Source organism: Mustelus asterias, chromosome 9 (genome assembly GCF_964213995.1).
Source record: "Mustelus asterias chromosome 9, sMusAst1.hap1.1, whole genome shotgun sequence".
In the NCBI taxonomy this organism is placed as follows: domain Eukaryota; kingdom Metazoa; phylum Chordata; class Chondrichthyes; order Carcharhiniformes; family Triakidae; genus Mustelus; species Mustelus asterias.
The window spans coordinates 42,745,385-42,773,344 of NC_135809.1; the positions used below are offsets into that span (position 1 = coordinate 42,745,385).

General features: G+C 43.8%; 1 protein-coding gene across 6 annotated transcripts in view; it reads left to right on the forward strand.

The window, feature by feature from the left end:
• Positions 1-27,960, forward strand: part of LOC144498647 (protein FAM118A-like) — a 139,555-nt gene that overhangs the window by 58,442 nt on the left and 53,153 nt on the right. For 3 of the 6 annotated variants that reach the window (XM_078220090.1, XM_078220092.1, XM_078220091.1), the window contains 3 exons: positions 233-268; positions 4,151-4,231; positions 24,650-25,271. In XM_078220090.1, coding sequence (XP_078076216.1) covers positions 233-268; positions 4,151-4,231; positions 24,650-24,672 — 140 coding nt within the window. In that variant the 3' untranslated portion in view covers positions 24,673-25,271. Of the gene's footprint in view, positions 1-232; positions 269-4,150; positions 4,232-24,649; positions 25,272-27,960 lie in introns of those variants that run through there. The other 3 variants (XM_078220088.1, XM_078220086.1, XM_078220087.1) reach the window with 1 other exon arrangement.

Genomic DNA, 27,960 nt, shown 5'->3' on the forward strand with positions numbered 1-27,960 from the left:
TTTTGAATTCTCTTTACCAATATGGACTGATTGACTGATTCAGTATGCAAAATTTAGTAGCTTCCAACACATGGTAAATTTTCTAAGTGGATGATCTGATGCGCTGTTCCTGTAAAAAAAAAAAAATACAATATTTCCTCTGCCCTGCAGGTACTTGAATGTTCTATAAAATGCTTCATGTGTCTGTATCAAAAACTGGTTTATTTATTCATCAGCATTACTTTGTTTTTAGATGGTTCTTCTGCAGATAGTACAAGTCAATTACTAGGTAAGATAACATGCAATAGCACCACCCTGCATTTCATTGCTACCCTTGCAATCTTAAGAAGCTAACTGCTTTTAATGTACTGTGGTAATATCTTCATTAAACTCCAATGTGATTAAAATAAATTTACAGGCCAGCTATGCATTTAAAATGGAATTGAGGGAAGACAGTTCCTCTCAAATGTGGAATTTGGCATGGAGGGGGTTATAAATGGAAAATATTTAACTATTCCAAGTTCAATATAGTTTGAATTCCTTCTTGTTAATCACACTGCATGCATGTGGTTCTTCTCAAATGAAAGACTTTATCATAAATCGGTACACTTACTATTCCCACAATATAGGACCTCACCAAGGCTGAAATATAGATAGCGGAGTAATGATCAGGTTGTTTGTTTTATGGTTTGCGTTTTAAATGACTGGAAGATAGAATAAAGAAGGGAGGTGTGGGGCATTCACTGTTGAGGTTCTGGTAAATTATGAGCTTAATAGCAGATTATGTGAGATATTTTTCCAACGTTGTGGGTTTGTCGTAGTGCTGTAGGCTGACAGGATCTATGTCAAGAGGGCTAGAATACAAAAGCAGAGATGTACTTTTGAGGCTGTATAAGACTCTGGTTAGACCCCATTTGGAGTATTGTGAGCAGTTTTGGGCCCCATATCTAAGGAAGGATGTGCTGGCCTTGGAAAGGGTCCAGACGAGGTTCACAAGACTGATCTCTGGAATGAAGAGCTTGTCATATGAGGAATGGTTGAGGACTCTGGATCTGTACTCGTTGGAGTTTAGAAGGATGAGGGTGGGATCTTATTGAAATTTACAGAATACTGCGAGGCCTGGATAGAGTGGACGTGGAGAGGATGTTTCCATTAGTAGGAAAAACTAGAACCAGAGGGCACAACCTCAGGCTAAAGGGATGATCCTTTAAAACAGAGATGAGGAGGAATTTCTTCAGCCAGAGTGTGGAACTCTTTGCCACAGAAGGCTGTGGAGGCCAGTCATTGAGTGTCTTTAAGGCAGAGATAGATAGGTTCTTGATTAATAAGGGGATCAGGGTTATGGGGAAAAAGCAGGAGAATAGAGGTGAGAAAAATATCAGCCATGATTGAATGGCGGAGCAGACTCAATGGGCCGAGTGGCCTAATTCTGCTCCTTTGTCTTATGTAGAAATATATTTGCAGTTTGGAAGAAACGAGGGAAAAGTTCAGAGGAGCCATCTCTGTTGCAGTATTGATTAAATAAAGACAAAAAGATGTGTGTCATGTAAGACTTTGGATCAAAAGTGGGGAGCACAAAAGGTGATGGGATTGCTGAAAATGGATGGAAAATTGAGATGCAAGGTGTAGTTTGAAATGACTCATTTTCCATATGATCCAATTGATTATTTACATTCAGATATCCCATGTATATGTGACAAAATCAAGAATATCCATGTTTTCAGTCAAGAAACAGCCAGTTACATAGAACTAGAAGCAGGAGTAGGCCCTTCGGCCCTTCAAGCCTGATCTGCCATTCATTTTGATTATGGCTGATCATCAGATTCAATATCCTGATTTCCCCCCTTTTCCCCATATCCCTTGATCCCTTCAGCCCCAAGAGCTGTCTAATTTCTTCTTGAAATCAGACAATGTTTTGGCCTCGTATACATTCTGTGGTAGTGAATTCCACACATTCACCACCCTCTGGGTGAAGAAATTTCACCTCCCCTCAGTTCTAAAAGGTTACCCCTTATCCTCAAACTGGACTCCCCCCACCATTGGGAACATTCTTTATGAATCTATCCTGTCTACTTCTGTTAGAATTTTATAAGTTTCTATGTCTTTCCCTCGCACTCTTCTAAACTCCAATGAATATAATCCTAACCGACTTCGCCTCTCCTCATATGACAGACCTGCCATCCCAGGAATCAGCCTGGTAATTCTTTGCTGTACTCCCTTTGTAGCAAGGACATCCTTCCTCGGATAGACACCAAAACTGCACACAATACTCCAGATGTGGCCGTACCAACACCTATGCAATTGCAGCAAAACATCCCTATACTCAAATCCTCTCGCTATAAAGGCCAACATACTATTTACCTCCTTTACTGCCTGCTGTACCTGTGTGCTTACTTTCAGCGATTGATGCACAAGGAAACCAAGTTCTCACTGAGTATCCTCCTCTCTCAATTTACACTCATTCAAGTAATAATCTGTCTTTCTATTATTGCTATCAAAGTGGATAACCTCACATTTATCCACATTATACTGGCATCTGCCATGCAGATGCCCCCACACTCAGCCTGTCCAAATCATGCTGAAGCATCTCTGCATCCTCCTCACAGCTCACCCTGCCACCCAACTTTGTATCACCTGAAAATTTGGAGATAATACATTCAGTTCCATCTTCCACATCATTAACATATAATGTGAACAGTTGGGGTCCTAGCACAGATCCCTGCGGAACCCCACTAGTCACTGACTGACAATCATTTATGCTAACTCTTTGCTTCCTATCTGCTAAATAGCTTTCTATCCATCTCGAAACATTACCTGCAATCCCATGTGTTTTAACTTGTTTGTGCGACCTTGTCAAAAACCTTCTGAATGTCTAAATAAACTACATCCACTGGTTCTCCTCGGTCAACTCTACTAGTTACATCCTCAAAGAATTCCAACATATTCGTCGAGCCTGATTTTCCTTCTGTAAATCCATGCTGACTTTGTTCGATTATACCACTGCCTCCCAAATGCGGAGTTATGAAAGCCTTGATAATGGACTCCAGCAACTTCCCCAGTACTGACGTTGGGCTCATTGGTCTATAGTTCCCTGTTTTCTCTCTATCTTCCTTTTTGAACAACGGGCTTACATTAGCTTTCCTCCAATCTGTCGGAACCAGTCCTGAATCCAAAGAATTTTGGAAATTTTGGATCTACTATTTCCAAGGCAACTTCCTTAAGTACTCTGGGATAAAGATTATCAGGACCTGGAGATTTATCCCCCTTCAATCCCATCAATTTCCCCAAAATCATTTCTTTACTAATGCTGATTTCCTTCAGCTCCTCACTAAAACTTGCTTTTCTCATAACTTTTGGTACATTATTCATGTCTTCCTTTGTGAAGACTGAAGCAAAGTATGAATTTAATTCCTCGGCCATTTCTTTATTCCCCGTTATGAATTCTCTCGTTTCTGACTGTAAGGGGCCAAATTTGTTTTTGTCAATCATTTTCTCTTTCCATACCTATGGAAACTTTTAGTTGGTTAAAATTGAAGCTGGCCTCTTTTAAATTATTTAAAATGAAGAACCAGAAATAAGTTGCCTTTGGGACCAAATGCAGAGATATTTAATCTGGAAATTAGTTAGGATATGAAGCTATGTTTTAAATCTGTCAAAATAGATTTACATTCAGTGCATTGGTCTGTGGTATTTTCTATTTCCTGTGCAGGGTGGGTTGCAGAGAAAGTGAGAGCTAGGGAAGCGCTGTGGGTCTTCAATATAATTTCAAGTGGATGATATGCTACTGATAGGGAGATAATTATTATTTGCATTCTATAGTGGTTGCATGGTAAGATCCATGTTGAATCCCGCAGAGCAACCCTCGGTAGGAACTAAGGGTACTTATCTTGGATGTGAGAGGAAGAAAGAAATTGCCCTCATAAGCTTAGTGTTTTTCCATTTAAGTGCATGGTTTTTATTCAAGTCACTGTTTTTTTTCCCTTGATTTTTGCCAAAGCCTTTACATTGATTAAAGATGTGTGTGTAATGCATAGGATAATTGGAGAGAGAACAGAAGCTTTATTCTTGCATTTTTTAAATTTCAATGTTTTAGAACTTATTTGCATTGTAACTTTTCCTTGGGGATGATTGTACAGTAGTTCCTTACTGTTTACACCTTGATTTGTTGCAGGAACATCTTGCTCAGATTGTGCAAAGCGGAAACAAGAAGAAAATGGTGATGTAACTCAAAAAAGGATCCGAAAAGCAAATGGTACATTTAGAACAAAGATATTTTAGAACCTTTTGGTTATTTGAGCCCTGCTATCCTTTGGACCCAGTTTCTGCAGGCTATATATGAAACTAGATGCAGAGCAAGTGAGCAAAACCTGCTCTAAACAAGTATTCCAAGAAACATGGGAGAGCAGCTTGGGTATTTTTATTATTTTTTAAATTTATCCCTGCTTGCTTCCCCATTGCCAAACCCCTCCCTGCCTCCCACACCCACCTCCACCCCTCACTTCTGACCGGCTGACTGATGGAAAAGGATGGGTTGGAATTAATGTCAAAGATGCACTTGAAATGGAGAACTCAGCAATGCTGAGAATCATGGAAGTAAAATAAATACATTTCTCTTTCTATTTTTGTGGTGGAGATGCAGGTTAATGTTTCACTGATGATCTTTAAATTGATGCATTCTTCATCAGTGGGAGAAATTTTCACCTCCAGTATTGTATTTTATGCTTCTATGAATTGCATCAAATTTACAAAGTAATAATTCGTTCAATTGTGAACAAGTGTTTGGTTTACTTCTCCAACAGCCAACTTTAAAGAGGAAAATAGGATGTTATGATTAATGGGCACTTTGGAAACCTGTTTCGATGATTTGCTTACCTCTGTTAAATTTGATTATATTTTTAGTTTTCTTAATGTTTGAAATTTTTTTAACCCATGTCAATTAAATTTCAAACAAGAAAAAAGACTAGAGGCAAAGGCGAAGTTTTGATTTATTTGACCAAATGCACATGATGATTTGGGTTAAAATAATAAAGTCAGGGCCTGAAATAATGAGCAAAACAACTCTGAAACATACAACATCAAACTGATACTTTTTTTTATTTGTTTATCAAGTAAGTGTCACTGGCTAGGCCAGCATTTATTGCCCATCCTTAGTTGTCTTTGAGAAGGTGGTGGTGAGCTGTTGTCTTGAACCACTTGCAGTCCCTGCAACGACAGTGAAGGATTATAGTGATATATTTGTGGAAGGGGTAGCAATCAAGTGGGTTGCTTTGTCCTTGATTGTGTCAAGCTTCTTGAGTGTTGTTGGGGCTGCAAATAGAGAATATTCCATTACACTCCTGACTTGTGCCTCGTAGATAGATGGTGATCAGACTTTGAGAATCAGGAGGTAAGTTAATCGCTACAGGATTCCTAGCCTCTGACCTGCTCTTGTAGCCACAGTATTTATGTGGCTAGTCCAGTTTAGTTTCTGATCAATGGAGGAGCAGAGGGATCTAGGTGTATGTGTGCATAGATCCCTGAAAGTTGGGAATCAAGTAGATAAGGTTGTTAAGAAGGCATATGGTGTCTTGGCGTTTATTGGTAGGGGGATTGAATTTAGGAGTCGTAGCGTTATGTTGCAACTGTACACAACTCTGGTGCGGCCGCACTTGGAGTATTGTGTGCAGTTCTGGTCCCCACATTACAGGAAGGATGTGGAGGCTTTGGAGAGGGTGCAGAGGAGGTTTACCAGGATGTTGCCTGGTATGGAGGGGAGATCCTATGAGGAGAGGCTGAGGGATTTGGGATTGTTTTCGCTGGAAAGGCGGCGGCTAAGAGGGGATCTTATTGAAACATATAAGATGATTAGAGGTTTAGATAGGGTGGATAGTGATAGCCTTTTTCCTCTGATGGAGAAATCCAGCACGAGGGGGCATGGCTTTAAATTGAGGGGGGGTAGTTATAGAACCGATGTCAGGGGTAGGTTCTTTACCCAGAGGGTGGTGAGGGATTGGAATGCCCTGCCAGCATCAGTAGTAAATGCGCCTAGTTTGGGGGCGTTTAAGAGATCCGTAGATAGGTTCATGGACGAAAAGAAATTGGTTTAGGTTGGAGGGTCACAGTTTTTTTTTTTAACTGGTCGGTGCAACATCGTGGGCCGAAGGGCCTGTTCTGCGCTGTAATGTTCTATGTTCTATGTTCTATGTTCTATCAATGGTAAACCCAGGATGTTGATAGTGTGGGATTTAGTGATGGTAATGCCATTCAATGGCAAGAAGTGATGGTTAGATTCTCTTTTGTTGGAGATGATCATTGCCTGACACTTGCATGGCGTGAATGTTATTTGCCACTTGTTAGCCCAAGCCTGAATATTGTTCAGGTCTTGCTGCATTTTGACTTGGACTTCTTTAGTATCTGAGGAATGAATGATACTGAACATTGTGCAATCATCAGCAAACAAATCATCGGCGAACATCCCCACTTCTGACTTTATGATGGAAGGAAGGTCATTGGTGAAGCAGCTGAAGGCAGTTGGGCCTAGGACACTACCCTGAGGAATGCCTGCAGTGATGTCATGGAACTGAGATGATTGACCTCCAACCACAAAACAATCTTGACTCTAGCAGCGAAAGGTTTTGCCCCAATTCTCATTGACTCCAGTTTTGCTAGGGCTCCTTGCTGCCATGCTTGGTCAAATGCTGCCTTAATGTTAAGAACAGTTATTCTCACCTCACCTCTGGCATTCAGCTATTTTGTTCATGTTTGAACCAAGGCTGTAATTAGGTCAGGAGCTGAATGACCTGGTGGAACTCAAACTGAACATCAGTTAGCAGGTTATTGCTAAGAAAGTGTCAATTGATAGCGCTGTTGATGTCCCCTTCCATAACTTTGCTGATGGGATGGTAATTGATTTGAGTAGGATTTGTCCTGTTTTATGCGTACAGGTGTTAGGGCACCAGATCAGAAACCCGAAGGTATATTATGAAGCCAGACTAGACCCCAATAATTCTTCTGTTTTGGCATTAGTGTGAAGATAAGATGTTTTACTCCAAGCGCGATTCTACTGACAAACTAGGAAGCTTTTATCAAAATAAACTTTCTTTAATAACAGTTTAATTATAACAAATGAATTAACTTTTAACAATTGAACAGTACTTAAACATGACAAAATACAATTCTTAACTGCTAACCTATCACTGAGTTCCAATCAAGCAATATTTCCCTTACAACCTAAACCCCTCTTTAAAATTAGTTAGCAAAACACAGATGTACTTGCTTAGACTTGGGTTACCAGGCTTGGAGCTTTCAGAAAGTCTTATGAGAGAGAGGGAGAGAGACACTGCAGCAACTACTCTTGGTTTTAAAATGTAAGTGAAACTGTTTCGTTCCAGCAAGCTTTGCTCTTCCCATTAATCACATGACTTTATCCCTGTCAATCAACCTAATCAAAAACGCCCAACTGAGTGGCGGAGCAGGCTTGAATGGCTTACTCCTATTTTCTATGATTGTATGACTCTGCATACCTAGTCTAAAATCCCAGGAGAACCTAATAAACAAAAGGTTGATTACTCCAAAAAGTAACACATGTCTAGCTAAAATCAGTTATTAGCCTGCATTTTTACCATCTGCTGCATGTTTACTAGACAAATCGACTCTTAGACTTCTTCTTAAAGAAACCCAATCTTAAACATAAAATATATCAGGATAGCACAGTGTCATCACACGCAACATACTTGGGCAACTTTCCGTATTGCTGGGTAGAGACCAATGTTGTTAACTATACTGGAACAGCATGGCTAGGGACATGGTAAGTTCTGGAGCACAACCCTACAGTACTATTGCTGGAATGATGTCAGAGCTCATAGCCTTTGCAGTACCCAGTGCCTTCAACCATTTCTTGATATCAAATTAGCTGAAGACTGACATTTGTGATGCTGGGGACCTCCAGAGGTGGCTGAGATGGATCATCCAATAGACGTTTCTGGCTGAAGATTGTTGCAGATGCCTTATCTTTTGCACTGATGTGCTGGGTGCCTCCGTCATTGAAGATAAGGATATTTATGGAGTTTCCTCCTTGTTTAATTGTCCACCACTATTCACGACTGGATCTGGCAGGACTGCAGACTTTCGATCTGATCTATTGGTTGTGGTTAGCTCTGTCTAGTACTAGTTACTTTTGCCGTTTGGCATGCAAGTAGTCCTGTATTGTAGCTTCACCAGGCAAACGCCTTATTTTTAGGCATTGTTGCTCGTGGCATGCCTTCCTGCACTCCTCGTTGAACCAGGGTTGATCCCCTGGCTTGGTGGTAATAGTAGAGTGAGGGATTTGCTGAGCCATGAAGTTACAAATTGTAGTTGAATACAATGCTGCTGATGGCCTGAAGCACCTCATTGGTGTCCAGTCTTGAGTTTCTAGATCTGTCCAACGTCGATCCTATGTAGCACAGTGGTAATGCCACACAACACAATGTAAGTATATTAAAAGGTCTTGAGGCATTTCACAATGTTGTAAAACATTTAAAGTAAAGTTTATTTATTAGTCACAAGTAAGCTTACATTAACTCTGTGAAAATCCCCTAGTCACTACACTCCGGTGCCTGTTCAGGTACATTGAGGGAGAATTTAGCATGGCCAATGCACCTGACCAGCACATCTTTCGGACTGTGGGAGGAAACCAGAGCACCCGGAGGAAACCCAGGCAGACACGGGGAGAACGTGCAGATCCGCACAGACAATGACCCAAGCCGGGAATCAAACCCAGGTCCCTGGCACTATGAGGCAGCAGTATCAACCACTGTGACACCGTGCCGCTCCTTAGATATTTGGGTTGATGATCAACCATTTGATCAAAGCGGTAAGTTTTGAGAGCACCTGAAAGATGGATAGAGAGGTGAGGAGATTTAAGTAAGGATGTACAGAGCTTACAACCTAGGTAGTTGAAGGCGTGGCTACTAGTGGGGTGGAGTAATTGGAATTGGGGATACTAAAGAGACCAGAAGTAGAACAACATAAATATCTTTGAGGGTTGTGAGTCTGAAACAGACAACAGAGATAAGGAAGGCCATGGAAGGAGTTGCCAACAAGGATGTGAATTTTAAAATTAAGACATGGCACAACACAGAACTGATACAGATCATGAGCACAGGAGTTGATGGGTGAATGGTACTTGGCAGCAGATTTTGGATGACCTTGTTTATGGAGGATAGAATGTGGAAGGCCGGCAGGCTTGCATCGGATTAGTCAAGTTTAGGAATAACAGAAGCATGGATGATGGTTTCAGGAGCAGATGAGTTGAAGTAGGATGACATTTGGCAATGTTTTGTAGGTGGAAATGGACAGCTTTGCTGATGGTGTGGATATGAGGTCAGAAGTGTATCCTGGAGGCAAATAAGATACCAAGGTTGCGAACAGTCTGGTTCAGCCTTGGGCAGTTTTCAGGAAGATTGTCAATTGCTAAGGAATGGAATTTGCCATAGAGACTGAAGGTAATGACTTTAGTCTTAATATTTAATTGGAAGCAAATTCTGCTTATTAGGTACTATATGTCGTTCAAGCAGTTGACGGTTAGGAGAGAGTGGAGAGGTCGATAGAGATTGTGGTGAGTTAAAACTGGGTGCTGTCAGTCACTGTGTGTGGTGCTTTGGAGCATCAGGAGCAGAAGAATTGTATCTCTCCACAATCTGTAATCACATGGCCTGCCTATTTCTCAATTTACCTTTATTATCAAGTCAGGGGACCAACCCTGGTTCAATGAGAAGTGAGGAGCAACACCAAGTATACCTGAAAATGAGATGCTAACCTGGTAAAGCTGTTACACAAGACTGCATGCGCGCTAAACAGTTGAAGCAGCAAGTTATAGCCAAAGAAAAGCAATCCCATGATCAGTGGATCAGATCAAAACTCAGCAGTCCTGCATCATTTTAGTTGTGATATCAAAGAAATGGCTGACTACACAGGATACCACGAGGATTTTGAGTCCTGACAACATCCCAGCTTGTAGTGCTGAAGACTTGTTCAGTAGACTAGCCATATGCTTTAGTCAAGCTGTTCCGACACAGCTATCACATTGGCATCGATCTGATTAGGTGGAGAATTATCCAGGTTTGTCCTGTGCACAAAAGACAAAACAAGTCCATTCTGACCATATGTATTTTATCTGCCAATATTTTTTCATATCCTCTCTTTGCTTTTCTAATTTCCATTTTTATTTCACCCCTGTACTTTATATATTCCTCTGGGCTTTCTACAGTACTAAGTCTTTTGTGACTGTCATAAGCTTTCTTTTTCTGTTTTACCTTGGCCTGTATACATCTGGATAACTGGGTGTTTCAGATTTGGCAGTACCACCCTGATTTGAAAGACCTCTCAGGGACAAAAGTGGGGAATTATGCTTGGAGCCCAAAGAAGTTGGGGAGATCCTAAATGAATACTTTGCGTCGGTATTCACAAAGGAGAGGGATGTGTTGACTGGGAGTGTCTCGGAGGGGAGTGTTGAACTGTTGGAGAAAATCTCCATTACAAGGGAGGAAATGTTAGGTTTATTAGAGAATATAAAGACTGACAAATCCCCAGGGCCTGATGGAATCTATCCAAGGCTGCTCAGGGAGATGAGAGATGAAATCACTGGGCCTCTGACGCAAATCTTTGTCTCGTCACTGGACGCAGGTGAGGTCCCAGAGGATTGGAGCATAGCTAATGTGGTCCCGTTATTTAAGAAGGGTAGGAAGGCCGGTGAGCTTGACGTCCATGGTGGGGAAGTTGTTGGAGAAGATTCTTAGAGGTGGGATGTATGCGCATTTAGAAAGGAATAAACTCATTAACGATAGTCAGCATGGTTTTGTGAGAGGGAGGTCATGCCTCACTAACCTGGTGGAGATTTTTGAAGAAGTGACTAGAATGGTTGACGAGGGAAGGGCCGTGGATGTCGCCTATATGGACTTTAGTAAAGCGTTTGACAAAGCCCCTCATGGTAGGCTGGTGAAAAAGGTTGGATCTCATGGGATAAAGGGGGAGGTGGCTAGATGGGTGGAGAACTGGCTTGGTCACAGAAGACAGAGGGTGGTAGTGGAAGGGTCTTTTTCCGGCTGGAGGCCTGTGACTAGTGGTGTTCCGCAGGGCTCTGTATTGGGACCTCTGCTGTTTATGATTTATATAAACGATCTGGAAGAAGGTGTAACTGGGGTGATCAGTAAGTTTGCGGACGACGCAAAATTGGCAGGACTTGCAGGTAGTGAGGAGCATTGTCAGAGGCTACAGAAGGATATAGATAGACTGGAAATTTGGGCAAAGAAATGGCAGATGGAGTTCAATCCTGATAAATGCGAAGTGATGCATTTTGGTAGAAATAATGTAGGGAGGAGCTATACGATAAATGGCAGAACCATAAAGGGTGTAGATATGCAGAGGGACCTGGGTGTGCAAGTCCACAGATCCTTGAAGGTGACGTCACAGGTGGAGAAGGTGGTGAAGAAGGCATATGGCATGCTTGCCTTTATAGGACGGGGCATAGAGTATAAAAATTGGGGTCTGATGTTGCAGATGTATAGAACGTTGGTTCGGCCGCATTTGGAATACTGCGTCCAGTTCTGGTCGCCACACTCCCAGAAGGACGTGGAGGCTTTGGAGAGAGTACAGAGGAGGTTTACCAGGATGTTGCCTGGTATGGAGGGGCTTAGTTATGAGGAGAGATTGGGTAAACTGGGGTTGTTCTCCCTGGAAAGACGGAGGATGAGGGGAGACTTAATAGAGGTGTATAAAATTATGAAAGGCATAGATAGGGTGAACGGTGGAAAGCTTTTCCCCAGATCGGTGGTGACGTTCACGAGGGGTCATAGGTTCAAGGTGAAGGGGGGGAGGTTTAACACAGATATCAGAAGGACATATTTTACACAGAGGGTGGTGGGGGCCTGGAATGCGCTGCCAGGCAAGGTGGTGGAGGCGGACACACTGGGAACGCTTAAGACTTATCTAGATAGCCACATGAACGGAGTGGGAATGGAGGGATACAAAAGAATGATCTAGTTTGGACCAGGGAGCGGCACGGGCTTGGAGGGCCGAAGGGCCTGTTCCTGTGCTGTATTGTTCTTTGTTCTTTATAGGTGCAGTTTCTGAATAGAGAATCATAAACAATATCAGCGCGGGGGGGGGGGGGCGCACGCGCGCGTGGCGGGAGACAGTATAATTAAGGGGATGGATACCGTTCCCTGCAGTCTAGAGTACGAATCTTGAAGGCTGTTTTGCCTCCCTGGACCTAAGGGCTGGAGAAGAACTTGTTGAGTGATTGAACTGTCATTGTCCATGTGCGTACCAAAGACACGGGTAAAAAAGGGGTTCGGCGGGGGGTGAGTATGAGCACTTGGGCGCTAAGTTAATGGGGGAGGATTCGCATGTTGGATTGTTAAAGAGAAAAGGATAAGACAATAGTGTAGGGTAGCAATAAGGGTGATGATAACAGTGTATACAATCATAAGAGCACCCCAGCACCTGAGATAAGAGTAGGAAAAATGGTAAAAAGACAGATTTAAAGGCTCTTTATCTGAATGCATGTAATATTCATAACAAGATGGTTGGATTGATAGCACAAATTGAAATAAGTGTAATACGATAGCTATTACAAAGGTATGGTTGCAAGGTGACCATGGCTGTGCCTTGAATATTCAAGGATACCTGACATTTCTGAAGGACAGGACATGGGATCAGTATAGTAGTGAAAAATAGTCACCTTGCAACCACATCTCTAGTGTGACTTGAAGCTGAAATGTCCCCTGATGGCCTGCATCCTGGCGTCCTAAAAGAAGTGGCTACATAGGGGGGAGTTCACTGGCTCCATTTGCTACTGGTGGGCATCCCAACATCCCGCTGAATGGGATGTTGGGGCTAAATCGGGATTCCCGACGAGCGTCAAACCCATTGCCATTCATTTGGCTCACTCCACCTGTCCCAATCAGGTTCCCTCCCAGACCAGGTGGGAACCTGTTGATTATGTAAAACTGCTCATTGTAATATCATTAGCGGGCTGGAAGCACAATTCAGCGGACTCGCGCAATGCAACCCGTCTCCCCTGGTGGAAGTCATGCGGGCATGCTTTGATACGATTGAAAAGCAGGGCACTGGCACCATGGAATCAGAGGGGAACAAGGAGGTAAGTGCCCATTCTTTAGGTATTCTGCAGTATAGAGGGGAGTTGTACATCTTAACTGGGGGAAGTGGGGGGGGGGGGGGTTCATGCTGGAGGATAGGGGATGATCTTGGTGGGCCATCTGGAAACCTGTATGGTTGTATCAACAAACCACTCACTGTTCTAGCCCTTGGTTCATTTCACGACGGCATGCTGTTGGCAGCTCTCTCTGAACTCCTCAATGATGTGGCGATGCCAGCGTTGGACTGGGGTAAACACAGTAAGAGTTTTAACAACTGGTGTTGTTAAAACTCTTACTCCTCTCAATCACAGGGAATGTTTGTCTCAGTGGGGCTCTCTCTGACACTTTCAAGCCTGAATGAGCCCAAACTGTTGCCACACCTCTTGGAACTCCCTTCATTGACAGACCCTTGGTGGATGAGGGTGGGAATTGTTGAGGTTATTGTACACCACGATTAGATTCCCTCACAGCAATGGAAAGATGTGTTGGCGAATAGTCCATGTCATGTCAAAAACGTCATTGATGATACAATTGGTCAATGCTCCATGAAGGTTTATGCTCTTTCCTTCTGCCCTGCAGTTGGTTACTTTGGCCACATCCTTATCCCATTGGATAACATTGATAATCTCGGACCCTTCTTGGAGATCAAGAGTGCTTTTTCACAAGTCTCTTATTATAAATGTTGGCTCTATCACTCAGTCCTGCAAAGGCACACTTCGGCAACACAACAGATTCTTCAGAAAGAGCCACTTGCCTGCACAGAATTAACATCTGCACCATGCAAATAACTGCCACAGCTCAGACAAGAAGGCGCATTGAGGGAACCCTCCCACACACCCCTTCGGACTCCCAGGGAAACCTAGAAAGGCAACAGAGCCTATTGCAAACTCCCAATATTGCATCCACTAGCACCTCATGTGCGGGAGGGATTGTGAGGATTTCAGCCTTTCAGACCAAGGAGCAGCCGGCAACTCCCTGAATGGTACAGGGCTGTCGTGTCAAATTTACGGGTTTTGGTGAGGAAGTATAGTGACCTCCTATTCGATCCTTATGTGCCAGGTCATAGTGTGGCTGCCCAGTGCTTTGGAATCTGGCTACTTGCCTGAAAGAAGGTGGCGTGATGTTCACTTAGGAAGTTCCATCAGGCATCCTTCCTCACCTCAGAGAACAACTGTACTCCCTCACATTCATGCTAGCCCTGATCCTCCTATCAATTTTCCCATCATCCTTGATTCACAATCCACCCCAGGCAATAAACTTCATTAAGGCTCAGGGGAAGAGGCAGGGCCTGAGGCTCGCAGTCATGGGGACATAGAGGGATGTCCACCTTCAGTGAAACATGATGCATATTATAATTTATGATTGAAGAGAGGGAAGATCCGGGCAGAGGCCATGGACCAAGATGAGGGGCCACAGCTCAGTTTCTGTGACCATGCAAGCTATCTGGTGTGGACAGCCGCTCCTGAAGGCTGCGCTGAGCAGCGGGAATGGTGAGAGTTGGTCAGCCTTCAGACGTTGGACCACAATGGGATTAAGGAGGACTTGAGGATCAAAGGATGGATAACGTTGCTGGCTGTCTCTTTCTCTCTCCTTTCCATCTCCTGACAGATTCAAGATGATTTTTGGATTTGAGTCATGCCATCTTGCATTAATTCTGGCAACTGGCGCCAAGGCCGATTGGCAGTGGCACGAGCACCAGGACTAGCCCAGGCATAACCCAGCACTACAGGAGCCAGTATCAGAACACAATGGGGTTGCCACAGAGGCTCAAGTGCTGGCTGTCTATAAGGCCAAGGAGGCCATGGTTCTGCAGGAGGCGCTGGTCTTCTCATGAGCTGTCAGACAACATGTGCCGTCGACGATTCTGCCTTCACGTGGGCAGAGTGCAGCACCTGTGCCAGATTCTCACCCACCTGGCAACAAGAGGAAGAGGAAGACACCAGCTCCCAGTGGCTTTCTTGAGCTTTTTTGCCACTGGATCATTCCAAGGTTGGAGTGAGGACTACGAGATGCAGCTACGAGATGACGAATGCCCTCTATGCCTGGGCATCAGACTACATTATCTGCTACCTGGTCCAGGTCCACCTGGATGTCCGGGCTGCTTGATTCAGTGCTATCTCTAGGATGCCTCAGGCCCAGGGGACAATCAATGAAACCCATGTCACCCAAAGAGCATTGTCTTGACAGGGAGTGCCCTTCATCAACAGGAAGGGGTTTCGCTCCCTGGACATCCAACTAGCATGTGACCACCAGCTGAACATGATGCACGTCTGTGCACGCTTTCCAGGGAATGTGCATGATCCATTCATCTTGGCACGCTCAGAGGCACCTGATACCTTCAAAGGCAATACTTGGCTGAGAGGCTGGTTAGTGAGAGAGAAGGGTTACACTCTAAGGTCATGGCTAATAACCCCTGGGCAGAGGTCCAAGATGGAGACCCGCTACAATGAGGTCCGCTCTGCCACCAGGAACATTATTGAGTAGTTCAATGGCCTCCTAAAGATGCGGTTCTGCTGTCAGGACCTCTCTGGCGAGGCTCTTCAGTACAACCCCCAGAGGGTTGCTCAGATGGTGGTTATATGCCATGTCCTGCACAACTGGGCACAGCAGTGAGGTGTTGTGATGGTGGTGGAGGAGAAGGAGAAACAAGCGGCCTTGGAGGAGGAAGATGACTAGGACTGAGTGGAGGAGGAGCCTGGGGAGGACCTGGAGAAGCCTGCACAGGCCGCGGCCAGGGCTGTAAAGGGTCAGAGAACCATAGAGGCCCTCATAGTCTCCAGATTTTCTACCAAGGGGACCATTGACTCAATCCCCAATACCCTCTTATCGTCAGACCCTTCCTCAGTCCTTTTGCTCCATTCTTCCTCAGTCCCTGGTCTCCCCACCCTCTCTGTCCCTGGCCTCCCCCCACTCCTCTCTCAGCCCCATGGAACACCTTCCATTCAACCTTTTTCCCCCTGTCTCATGAACTGTGTGGCTCTCAAATGGTGTGGTGTCAAACTAGAATGTCTAAGACTGGTGCTCTCATGGCTTCCTACTTCTGGGTGAAGTTTTAGGGCCTGTTCCCTGGCCCAAACCGCCTCCACTTCACCATGGATCTCCAATCCCTCTGGACCTCCATTCCCCACCAGGATGGCCTCAAAGCTCTTCACTTCTTCCTTGAACAGAGGTCTGAACAATCCTCATCCACCACCACTCTCTGTCTAGCTGAACTGGTTCTCTCACTCAACAATTTCTCCTTTAACTCATCTCTCAAATAAAAGGTGTGGCCAAGAGTGTCTGTGTGGGTCACAGTTATGCTTGACTCTTTATGGGTTTTGTGGAGCATTCCCTGTTCTAGTCCTACTCTGACCTCCTCACACAACTCCTTTATTGGTACATCGACGACTATTTTGGTGCCACTTAATGCTCTTGTCTGGACCTGGAAAAATATATCAATTTTGCTTCAAATTTCCACCCCTTTATCACCTTCACATGGTCCATCTCTGACACTTCTCTTCCCTTCCCTTCCTTGACCACTCTGTCTCCATTTCTGGTGATAAACTGTCCACTAGTATCAATTACAACCCCACCGACTCCCACAATGACCTTGTCTACAGCTCTTCACACCCCACATGCTGTAAGGACTCCATCCCATTCTCTCAGTTCCTTCGCCTCCCCAGCCGCATCTGTTCTGATGATGCCACTTTCCAAAATGGCACAGCTGATGTGTCTTCCTTCTTTCTCAATCCTGGTTTTCTACCCATTGTGGTTGACAGGGTTCTCAACTACATTCAACCCATTCCCCGGGCCACTGCTCTCACCCCACCTCTCCTTCCCAGAACCAGAATAGAGTCCCCCTTGTCCCCACTTTTCACCCCACTAGTTTTCGCATTCAAAGGATCATTCTCTGCCATTTCTGCTAACTCCAACATGATGCCACTACTCAAACACATCTTCCCCACCACCCCCAGAGCATTCCGCAGGGACCGTTCTCTCCGGGACGCCCTGCTCCACTCCTCCATCACATCCAACACTTCACCCCCTGTCCACGCAAGAAGGTGTAACACCTACCTCTTTGCCTGCTCACCGTCCCAGGTCCTAAACACTCCTTTCACATGCACCTCCTTCAATCTGGTTTATTGCATTTGCTGCTCCCAATGCGGCCTTCTCTATGTCGGAGAGACCAAAAGTAGACTGGGTGGTCGCTTTGCTGAACACTTTTGGCCCGTTCGCAAGCAGGACCCTGACCTTCCTGTCGCTTGTCACTTCAGCACACCACCCTACTCTCCTGTCCATATGTCAATCCTTGGCCCTTTGCAATGTTCTAGCAAACCCCAACGCAAACTGGAGGAACAGCATCTCATCTTCCGATTAGGCACGTTACAGCCTTCTGGACTGAACATTGAGTTCAACAGCTTCAGAGCATGAACTCTCTTGTCCACCTTCACCTCATTTCAATTTATTTTATTGTTTGTTTTTATTTGTTTCATCCTATTCATCCATCTTATCATCCTTCTTTCTCCCCTCATTTTTCCACTTTCCATTCCAGCTTTCCTCCTCGCCCGCTCACCCTCCCTCCCTCCTTGAGGGCAACTACCTCAGGCAGTTCTTGAACAATTTGCACCTCTGTTCTATCATTCACGCATTCTGATCACTTAATGGACACTTTTTAGCACCTTCTCGGCCTCGTCATTTACATTCCCTTTGTCCCATTCCACCCCTTCCCAAGCCCCCCACCTTCATAGTATAAATCTGCTGATTCTCTTTGCTCTCAGCTCTGACGGAGGGTCATCGAGACTCGAAACGTTGGCTCTATTCTCTCCCCACAGATGCTGTCAGACCTGCTGAGATTTTCCAGCATTTTCTGTTTTTATTGTGTTAGCACAGAGTATGACAGCCATCTCGATCTGGATGTGAAAAGTTGTTTAATTGTGATACTTTACATTTTGTGCCCCCTTCTCCCTAACTAACGCTATGTGACTGCACCTATGTCAACTCTGGTCCTGCATCTTCCTAATTTTATATTGCCTCCTGCTCCTTCGAGGTGTTGCCCCAGATTTCACATCAGAAATGAAGACGGCTTTCTGCATTCTACATCCTGTGGCCTGTGATGCCCTTGGTCGGCGTCCTCTGGAGGGTCTGGACCAGGAGGGCCCCAGTCAACTTCCTGGTGACACTGTGTCTTCCTGTTCTGCCTGCTTCCCCGGAGATGCGCTGGTGTCAGGAGGGGTGAATCAGAAGGTTGCAGACACCAGAATCTTCCTGATGGAAGGCCCCATGATGGGCTCCATCGCCTCCTGCTCACTCAGGGTGTTTCTGGCCCGTGGATCATTCCATGTGAAGGAGGGGGAACTGGATTGAGCTCTAGATGCCTTAATGTTATCTGCCAATGCCAGTCCTGAAGGCCCACCATTATTTAAGCCATGTTGCTGATGCCCTCAGTTATGGTCCTCTGTGAGTAAGTCATGCCCTTCATTGAGTGCACATTCTCTCAGAGCCAGCAGCCATGGTCCTCTGCAGTTGGGACATGTACCTCATCGAGTGGGACATGCTATTGATGTCCTCAGCCATGGTCCTAAGTGACTGGGCCAAGCTCTGGAGTACTGCAGAAATGTTCACATGCATGTACCTGCGGCATGTCAGTGTGTGACTGGGCCCTAGTGTCATGGGCATCACAGAGTGAGCCAGGCCTTGTGTGTCATCAGACATGCTCGGATGTCTTTTCCTAAACTTTCCACTGCGGACACCACCCTTTTGATTTGCTTTGATTTACTATTGTCACATGTATTATCCTGCAGTGGAAAGTTTTGTTTCTCCTACGCGCTATACAGACAAAATATACCGTTCATAGAGAAGGAAATGAGAGAGTGCAGAATGTAGTGTTACAGTCATAGCTAGGGTGTAGAGAAAGATCAACTTAATGCAAGGTAAGTCCATTCAAGAGTCTGACAGTAGCAGGGAAGAAGCTGTTCTTGAGTCGGTTGGTACGTGACCTCAGACTTTTGTGTCTTTTTCCCGAAGGAAGAAGGTGGAAGAGAGAACGTCCAGGGTACGTGGGGTCCTTAATTATGCTGGCCACTTTGCCAAGGCAGTGGGAAGTGTAGACAGAGTCAGTGGATGGGAGGCTGGTTTGCGTGATAGATTGAGCTACATTCACGACCTTTTGTAGATTCTTGCGGTCTTGGGCAAAGCAGGAGTCATACCAAGCTGTGATACAACCAGAAAGAATGCTTTCTATGGTGCATCTGTAAAAGTTGTTGAGAGTCGTAGCTGACATGCCACATTTCCTCAGTCTTCTGAAAAAGTAGAGGCATTGAGCTTTCTTAACTATAGTGTCGGCATGGGGGGACCAGGATAGGTTGTTGGTGATCTGGACACCTAAAAACTTGAAGCTCTCGACTCTTTCTACTTCGTCCCCGTTGATGTAGACGGTATTAGCCAGGATACCATGCAATGCCTGCACCATCTCCTGCAAAAAAAGGGTTCTGTACTCATCCAGATGGCCTTGCAGCTGCTGGAATGTAGCTGACAACCTCTCCTATAAAACCTGGCAATGCTTTTGCATTTCGAGCAGTGATAGGATGACCTTTTCCAGAGGCCTGGTATCTGGCTTGGGGGCAGCTGTTTCCTGGAACAGAGCAAACCTCCGAATGGTCGCTTGTTCGGAAGTTTAAGCCTTCACCTGATGTACAATAGCAGCTGTGTGGTGTCCACCAGTGGATGCCCCAGAAACCTGTCTGCTAACATTTGATGATCAACCATGATCATAATGAATGGTGGAGCAGGCTCAAAGGAGTGAATGGCCTACTCCTGCTTCTTGTTTCCATGTAAAATGTCCCACTGAGGAGTGTCTCTGGGCTGGTGGATGGTGCTGGTGAAAGCTGTCCCAACAAACTAGTGTCCTTCCTGGAGTTGTGGTTTGGGATGCTCTGATAGATTGGTTGAGGGGGCTGCGACCTCAGATGGTCCAGCTTCATCTGATGGAGCTCCTGGAAGAGGACATGGGGCCAGCGATTGGGAATATCAAGGGCATGGGAAATGATAGATGAGCTAGGTCATGTGGATAAAGGTGCATTGGACTCTCACTTCATTGGGGCATTCCAATTTTGCATTCTTCCACTGCTTTCTCTGGGATCTCCCCCGCAATTTCCAGAGCCCTCTCCTCAAATGGGGTGAGGACATGTTATTTGAACATGTTCCTGCCTGACGTCTGCCGCTCCTTCCTATTGTGGCCTATCTTGTCCTACAGAGACAAAGAGGGCATTGTGAGACCGTGGCATGATGTGTATTGGGGGTTGTGAGCTGGTGGCATGTGTGGGCACTGTGCCTAGCCCATGAGGGTTTGTAATGGGGATTACTGGGGAGGGGTCTGAGGGAAGAGGAGGGTAGTTTGAGTGTTTGAAGTTTATAAGCATTTAAGGTGCGGTGCTACAGGTTAGGAATGGAGTGACGCCAAGGGCAGACAGGTGGGTACTCCTGCAGCTTGGAGGAGGTTGTTCATCTTCTTGCAGCATTGAAGTGTGGTCCGTCTGGTGATGCTGCTGAAGTTTACTGCCTCTGCCACAACATCCCAGTCTTCTGCTACGATGTGGGCTGATAGCCTTCTGCCACCCCTTGGAAAGAAGGTGGTCATCCTGTCCTTCACGGTGTCCAACATCCGATCCATGTCAGCATCCAAAAATCGAGTGGCAGCTCTTCTGGCAGTCACGTTGCTGGCTGAAATGAGGTTGGGTGCTGCAGGGAGCACTTAAATCCTGCTTCTGCTTGTTAGGTCTGAGTGCTGATTCCCGACTCCAGCGAATCAAGTGCTGCTGGAGCCAGAAAATCTGCAGAATTCCTATGGAGGATGGGCTGACCAATTAGTATAGACTTAATGGGGCCTGCTGAGCGTTGCTAAAGCCAGTGGGAAACTTCCTGGTTTTCCCATTTCGAGCCAGTTCGGGTGAATTGCAACCATAGATAGTAAATGCATTGGTTATAATCTTCCAAATCCCCAGTATATTGGAAAACTGCAAATGTAACATCCCTATTCAAGAAAGGAGGGAGAAAAAACAGGAAATTATTGGCCACTAAGCTGAATATCTGTCATTAAGAAATGTTAAAATACATCATGTTAAAATATATACATCACTCTAGGGTATGGTGTGTAGATATTCTGGATCATGTCGATATCAAAAGTAGGAGGTATTGGGCGTCTTAAAAGGCTTTAAAGTAGATAAGTCCCTAGGGCCGAGATGGGATCTACCCCAGAATACTGAGGGAGGCAAGGGCGGAAATTGCTGGGCCCTTGACAGAAATCTTTATATCCTCATTGGCTACAGGTGACGTTCCAGAGGACTGGAGGATAGCCAGTGTTGTTCCATTGTTTAAGAAGGGCAGCAGGGATAATCCAAGAAATTATAGGCTGGTGAGCTTTACGTCCGTGTTAGGGAAATAATTGGAAAAGATTCTGAAGGACAGGATTTACTTACATTTGGAAACAAATGGACTTATTAGTGATAGACAGCATGGTTTTGTGACGGGGAGGTCGTGTCTCACTAACTTGATCAAGTTTTTCGAGGAAGTGACGAAGATGATAGATAAGGGAAAGGCAGTGGATGTTGAATACATGGACTTCAGTAAAGCCTTTGAAAAGGTACGTCATGGTAGACTGGTATGAAAGGTGAAGTCACACGGGATCAGAGGAGAGCTGGCAAGATGGATACAGAACTGGCTTGGGCATAGAATACAGAGGGTAGCAGTTGACAAGTGCTTTTCTGAATGGAAGGTTGTTGCTAGCGGTGTTCCACAGGGATCAGTTCTGGGACCTTTGTTGTTCGTAGTATATATAAATGATTTGGAGGAAAATGTAGCTGGTCTGATTAGTAAGTTCGCAGATGACACAAAAATTGGTGGAGTAGTGGATAGTGAAGAGGATTGTCAGAGGATACAGCAAGATATAGATCAGTTGGAGACTTGTGCAGAGAAATGACAAATGGAGTTTAACCTAGCTAAATGTGAAATAATGCATTTTGAAAGGTCCAGAGCATGTAGGAATTATACAGTAAATGGTAGAACCCTTAAGAGTATTGACAGGCAGAGAGATCTGGGCGTACATGTCCACTGGTCACTGAAAGTAGCAACGCAGGTGGATAAGGTAGTCAAGAAGGCATATGGCATGCTTGCCTTCATCGGTTGGGGCATTGAGTATAAAAATTCGCAGGTCATATAGCTGTACAGAACCTTAGTTAGGCCTCATTTAGAATAATGTGTACAATTCTGGTCACCTCACTACCAGAAGGATGTGGATGGTTTGGAGAGGGTACAGAAGAGGCTTACCAGGATGTTGCCTGGTCTGGAGGGTATTAGCTATGAGGAGAGGTTGGATAAACTCGGTTTGTTCTCACTGGAACAATGGAGGTTGAAGGGTGACCTGATAGAGGTTTACAAGATTTTGAGTGGCATGGACAGTGGATAGTCAGATGCTCTTTCCTAGGGTAGAAAAGTCAAGTACTTGGGGACATAGGTTTAAGGTGCGTGGAGAAAAGTTTAGAGAAGATGCGCAAGGCAAGTTTTTTTACACACAAGGTGGTGAATATCTGAAATGCACTGCCAGGGGAGGTGATGGGAGCAGATACGATAGCAGCATTTAAGGGACAACTAAATGAATAGGATGGTAATGGAAGGATACGGACTCCATAAGTGCATACGTTTTAGTTTAGGCAGGCATCATGATCGGCACAGGCTTGGACGGCTGTAGGATCTGTTCTTTGTTTATCCTCAAGGAAGTAGTACCAAAACATTTAGAAAATTATAATGCAATCAGGCAGTGTCAGTTTGGTTTTGTGAAAGAAAAAAAATGTTTAACAAATTGATGAGAGTTCTTTGAACATGCAACGAGCAGTTTGGATAAAGTAGAACTAGCAGATGTAGTTTATTTGGATTTTCAAAAGGCATTTGATAAGGTGCTTCATAAAAGGTTACTGCACTAGATTAGAGCTCATGGCGTTGCAGTTTGTATGTTAGCATGGGTCTAACTGCTGGGTTATTTTCAACTTGATAAAGGGGAAATGCCACAGGGGCTGGGGTGTTGGGGCTTCAACTATTTATGATCTGACTTGGATGAAGAAACCACTGTAGTCAAATTTATTGATGATACAAAAATAGGTAGGAAAGCCAAGTTGTGAGGAGGATACAAGTCTGCAAACTTAGGGTTAAATGAGTGGGCAAAAAAAATTAGCAGTATATCATATGGAAAAATGTGAGGTTGTCCACTTTGGCAGAATAGAAAAGTTGAATATTATTTAAAAGGAGAAAGTTTGCAGAATACTACATTGCAGAGATCTGGATGTCCTTGTACATGAATCACAATAAGTATGCAGCTACAAATATGCAGCTGAAGGCAAATGAATGTTGGGTGGAATTTTGGTTCAGGCGAGAAAACTGGTATAAAGTTTGCAGACTTCACAGCTGGCTTTTCTCGCCATATTGATCTTCAGCTTCTAGATAATTGGAGACTGGATATACCCACCAAGAAATGCTATGGGATCCCCTGGGAGGTGGGAATTGTCTGGGCAACTTGAACTTTTAATGGGTTTACCTTGCTACCCAGGACCCTCCGAAAAAATCTCTAACACTGAATTTGATCAGAGATTTTGGATAGCTCTGACTTACCTATGTGGTTAGTTACACAGGAAACGTTAAATTAAAACCTAGGCTAATACCAAGATAACTAAAGGGCTGACCCCACCCCACTCCCCCCCCCCCCCCCCCTTGGCTCACACTGATCTCCTTGACTGCTATACTGACCCCTCCCCTCACCAACCCCAACTCCCTTTGACATGACTAGTCACCACCATCTGACATCATCCCCCCCCAACCTGATCTGACTAGCCCCCAACACCCGTTACTCCCTGATCAACCACACCACTGTTCCCATCCTACCCCTTACCCACCCTATACCTTGAAGCACTTAGCTCACCCACTCTGCACCCCCTTACTCACTTAGCTTGTCTCCGTAGCTTTTCAAAGAAACTTTGGGATATTTAAAATATGACAACAGAATATGGCAGCTAGTTCTGTAAAAAGGGACATAGCTTCCACGGGGATTCTTTCTATTGCTGTTACTGACGTTTCCTGCACTGGATGAGTTTTGCAAGATCTTCCATCAGAAAATTGCTCTAAAAAATCAGGGGAAGGCAAGTGTATTATATTTAGGTCTGATCAAGTTCAGAAATGGGCGCTCCACTCTGAACATCTGGGCCATGACTTCAGTAACACTTTGACACCATGGATTAAATCTGAACCTTATTGGTCGGTGCAGCTTATTAGCAAACCAGTTGATGAGCTTACCTACTGAGATGTTGAGGAAGCTTGAAAAAGTAACTAAAGAAATAAATAGTAAAATGGATGAGACAAATGAAAGCGAACCCAACTGCAGGAACAATAAAACGTAAAAATTAGAATCTTGAGTGAGATTCAGGAGGACTGAACAAAAGTTTGATTTGATTTATTATTTTCACATGTATTGGGATACAGTGACAAGTATTCAGATTGAAGGAATAAATGTTTTAAATTAAATTTCATTACAGATACAGATTTTGGAGGAACATAAATTGTTCAAATAAAGTACCTTCACCAAAGTGCCATATCCCACTCCATGATGTTGGATGCATCGAAAAGGGACTGAAAACCTTTATTCCTATCAGCACAAGTTGATTTCGTAACTTCATAGAATAAGAACAGTACTTTGTAACTGTTGAGCAGTTGTTACAACCATTAAATGCAAATCAGTGGCTCTCCTGCCTTCATGGACTTAACTATTTATTGTGGTGCCTCGGGAAACAAAGTCTGGACATTTGCTGCTCTTTTACCAAGTGGGGCTTGGTGAGAAAACATCCAGATTCAGCACATGTTTGTTGATTTTTATGTTTTTACTAAAATAACTATTTTAGATGTATAAATGTTGGATGCTTTGTTCTTCTCTGAAAATTATCTGTTCAATGTGATATGGAATAATTGAGGGAAACTTAGCATTCCCAGGCTAGAGCAATGGTTACAATCAGTAGGTGGGAAAGAGGCAGATTGCTCTATTTGAATTATGTTCTGATTGATTGCAGGATGGAGTGAATGTGAAGAAGAAATCTGGCATACAATTCTGTTCTGTTCGTCAGAGTATAAAATGTAAGCTTGTAAATTGTGCATAAAAGTTTGAAAAAAATACCAGGCCTTTAGTATGGTCTTGCTTATTCTATGAATGCAGAATTTTTTTAAAGTACACATAAATGTAATTCAAGTATGTATTTTCTGGAGGAACGAAATCACAGACTACTGTGATTTACTGTATGTTCCGAACTCAAGTTCCACTCCAGGGCTTGAGTACAAAAAATCAAAGCTGATGCTCTATATTCAAAACTGAGGGAGTGCTACATTGTTTGCAGTGCCGTCTCCTGGATCAGAAGTTAAACCAAGACCCCATCTGCTGTGGATGTAAAGGATCTGATGGCACTATTTTGAAGAAAAGCAGGGGAGTTATCCCTCTTGTCCTGGCTAATATTCATCCTCAATCAGATCACAAAACTAAATTTTCTGGTCACTGATACTTTCTGCACGTGTTGGCTGTTGTATTTCTTGCAGTATAACTGTAATTAACAGTAATTAGAATGGAATTGTAGTTCATGAATTGATAATGTGTAAAGAAATGCATTTTAATTAATTTCACGTATATTGCTTGGTATGGTGTACACGTCACTTTCAAAGCAAATGTTTGAAATGGTTTACACAAAACAAATCTCAAAATGCAAGGGCGGCACGGTAGCGCAGTGGTTAGCATTGCTGCTTCACAGCTCCAGGGTCCCGGGTTCGATCCCCGGCTCGGGTCACTGTCTGTGTGGAGTTTGCACATTCTCCTCGTGTCTGCGTGGGTTTCCTCCGGGTGCTCCGGTTTCCTCCCACAGTCCAAAGATGTGCGGGTTAGGTTGATTGGCCAGGTTAAAAATTGCCCCTTCGAATCCTAAGATGCGTAGGTTAAAGGGATTAGCAGGTAAATATGTGGGGGTAGGGTCTGGGTGGGATTGTGGTCGGTGCAGACTCGATGGGCCAAATGGCCTCCTTCTGCACTGTAGGGTTTCTATGATTCTATGATGTTTGCTAAATATTATTGTTTTCCATTAAGAGAAATTAGGTTGTGGCAGGTAAAACATGGTCACTGTTAAATGTTAGTCCTTGACAGCTGTTGTCAAATTCACCCACGGTTAAACCCAATGTTGAAGATCCGATATGGGACAAATAGTTGGGATGTACCTTTTACATACCTTGGAGCATCTGCTGTAATGTTCTTCAGTTAAGGAAAATTGAGTGGAAAAGAATATGAGGTCTTATGATGCTGTTGAATTTGAATTGCCTTTGCACATGGAGGGTCTGGTTCTTATTTGGTTCCATTATCTTGATAACAAAATATTGGGACAGAACTTGCTGTTCACCTGACATACAAATTGTTGCTTGTTGAATAGTGCTGCAAAGAGTCATGATGCCAAAGCTTTTTGTCTTGCACTCGTCACTGCAAGAACTTCTGATATCATTTTGAGTTGCTCCCCAAAGAGATTTTGCTCTTTAAAAGAAACATTTAAGCACTTCACTTATGGGTTATTGGTAAATCCTGAGCTAACTGATTAGATCTGGTGGAGCAAATGTTCAAGGATACTGATTATGGATTGTTGGAGTTCTGTGGCAATCTGCATAATAAAATTTTATATAGATGAATGTCGAAAGGGGATGTGAAAGTTGAATCTGGCACCTGTTTTCCACAGTGTCACACTTAAATTGACTTTTGGAAGCAAAAGACTTGGAATAATTTTTAAAACAGTTAATGTAATTTGTTATTTCTGCATGAAGGATATAATTACCTTTTTCACCCACATTTACCATGATCGTTTGAACATTACTGAAGAATCCATGTTTGGTGAAGTGAAGAGGACCAACCTCCATGGCCAAACAAATTTTCAATATTGATTTGTGCTCAAGATAAACTGATCTAAGGTCTCTTTCCTACCATTTAAGTTTTAGTTCCACAGTGTGTTGGGAGGGGAAAACTGGATTCTGGGAATTGGAGTTCATCCCATTGTGTTTTGATATATTTTGTCAAAGGAAATGTACTTTGGGGCATATCTGCATATCCTCCATTCTCCTGAAACTTAGAATCATGAAGTGTTGTAATACAGTATATTGGTGTTTATATGTAATTGCTTTGAGTAGGATGCTTTCAAGAGATCAGCAATACATGAAGGCCCAGATTTTGTGGTCAGCTGTGAAAGAACAGCGCTCTCCATTGACCTCAAAGGAGCTTCCCCAAATACTTAGCAATTTCTGTGGTGCAGATTTTAAATCTGACATCAACTTAACACAATGCTACATGCCTGAAATTCTTATCAGCAAACAGGGTATGTAATTTAAGCATTCTCACAGACAGTAAACCAGAAAAATTAAAAACACCTTTTCTTCCTTTTTAATTTAACTTTTTAAGATTACAAAATAAACTGTGATTGGATTTAGAAATAAACCAAAGTAGCACTGTAAACATTAGTTAAAAAGTCACATTTTCTTAAAAAGTGATTTTAAAAAAAATCATAATGGAGAGGTTTGATGCTCCTCAGATACAATATTAGCTTTTTGGAGCCACTGCGGATGTTCAGCAATAATTATGAAGCTAATACATTGTTAAAAGTGTAGTTCCACCTCAATCAGCAAGCTCAAGTTTTTCAATGTTTTTTACAGCAATACTTAAGTGTAAGAGTGGAGATTCTCATCAATTCATAGATGTCCCATTGATTGCTTTCAACTGAACACTCTCTGGAGAAGCATGGAATCACTGACAGTAACTTCTGTATTTCTACATTATTCTGGG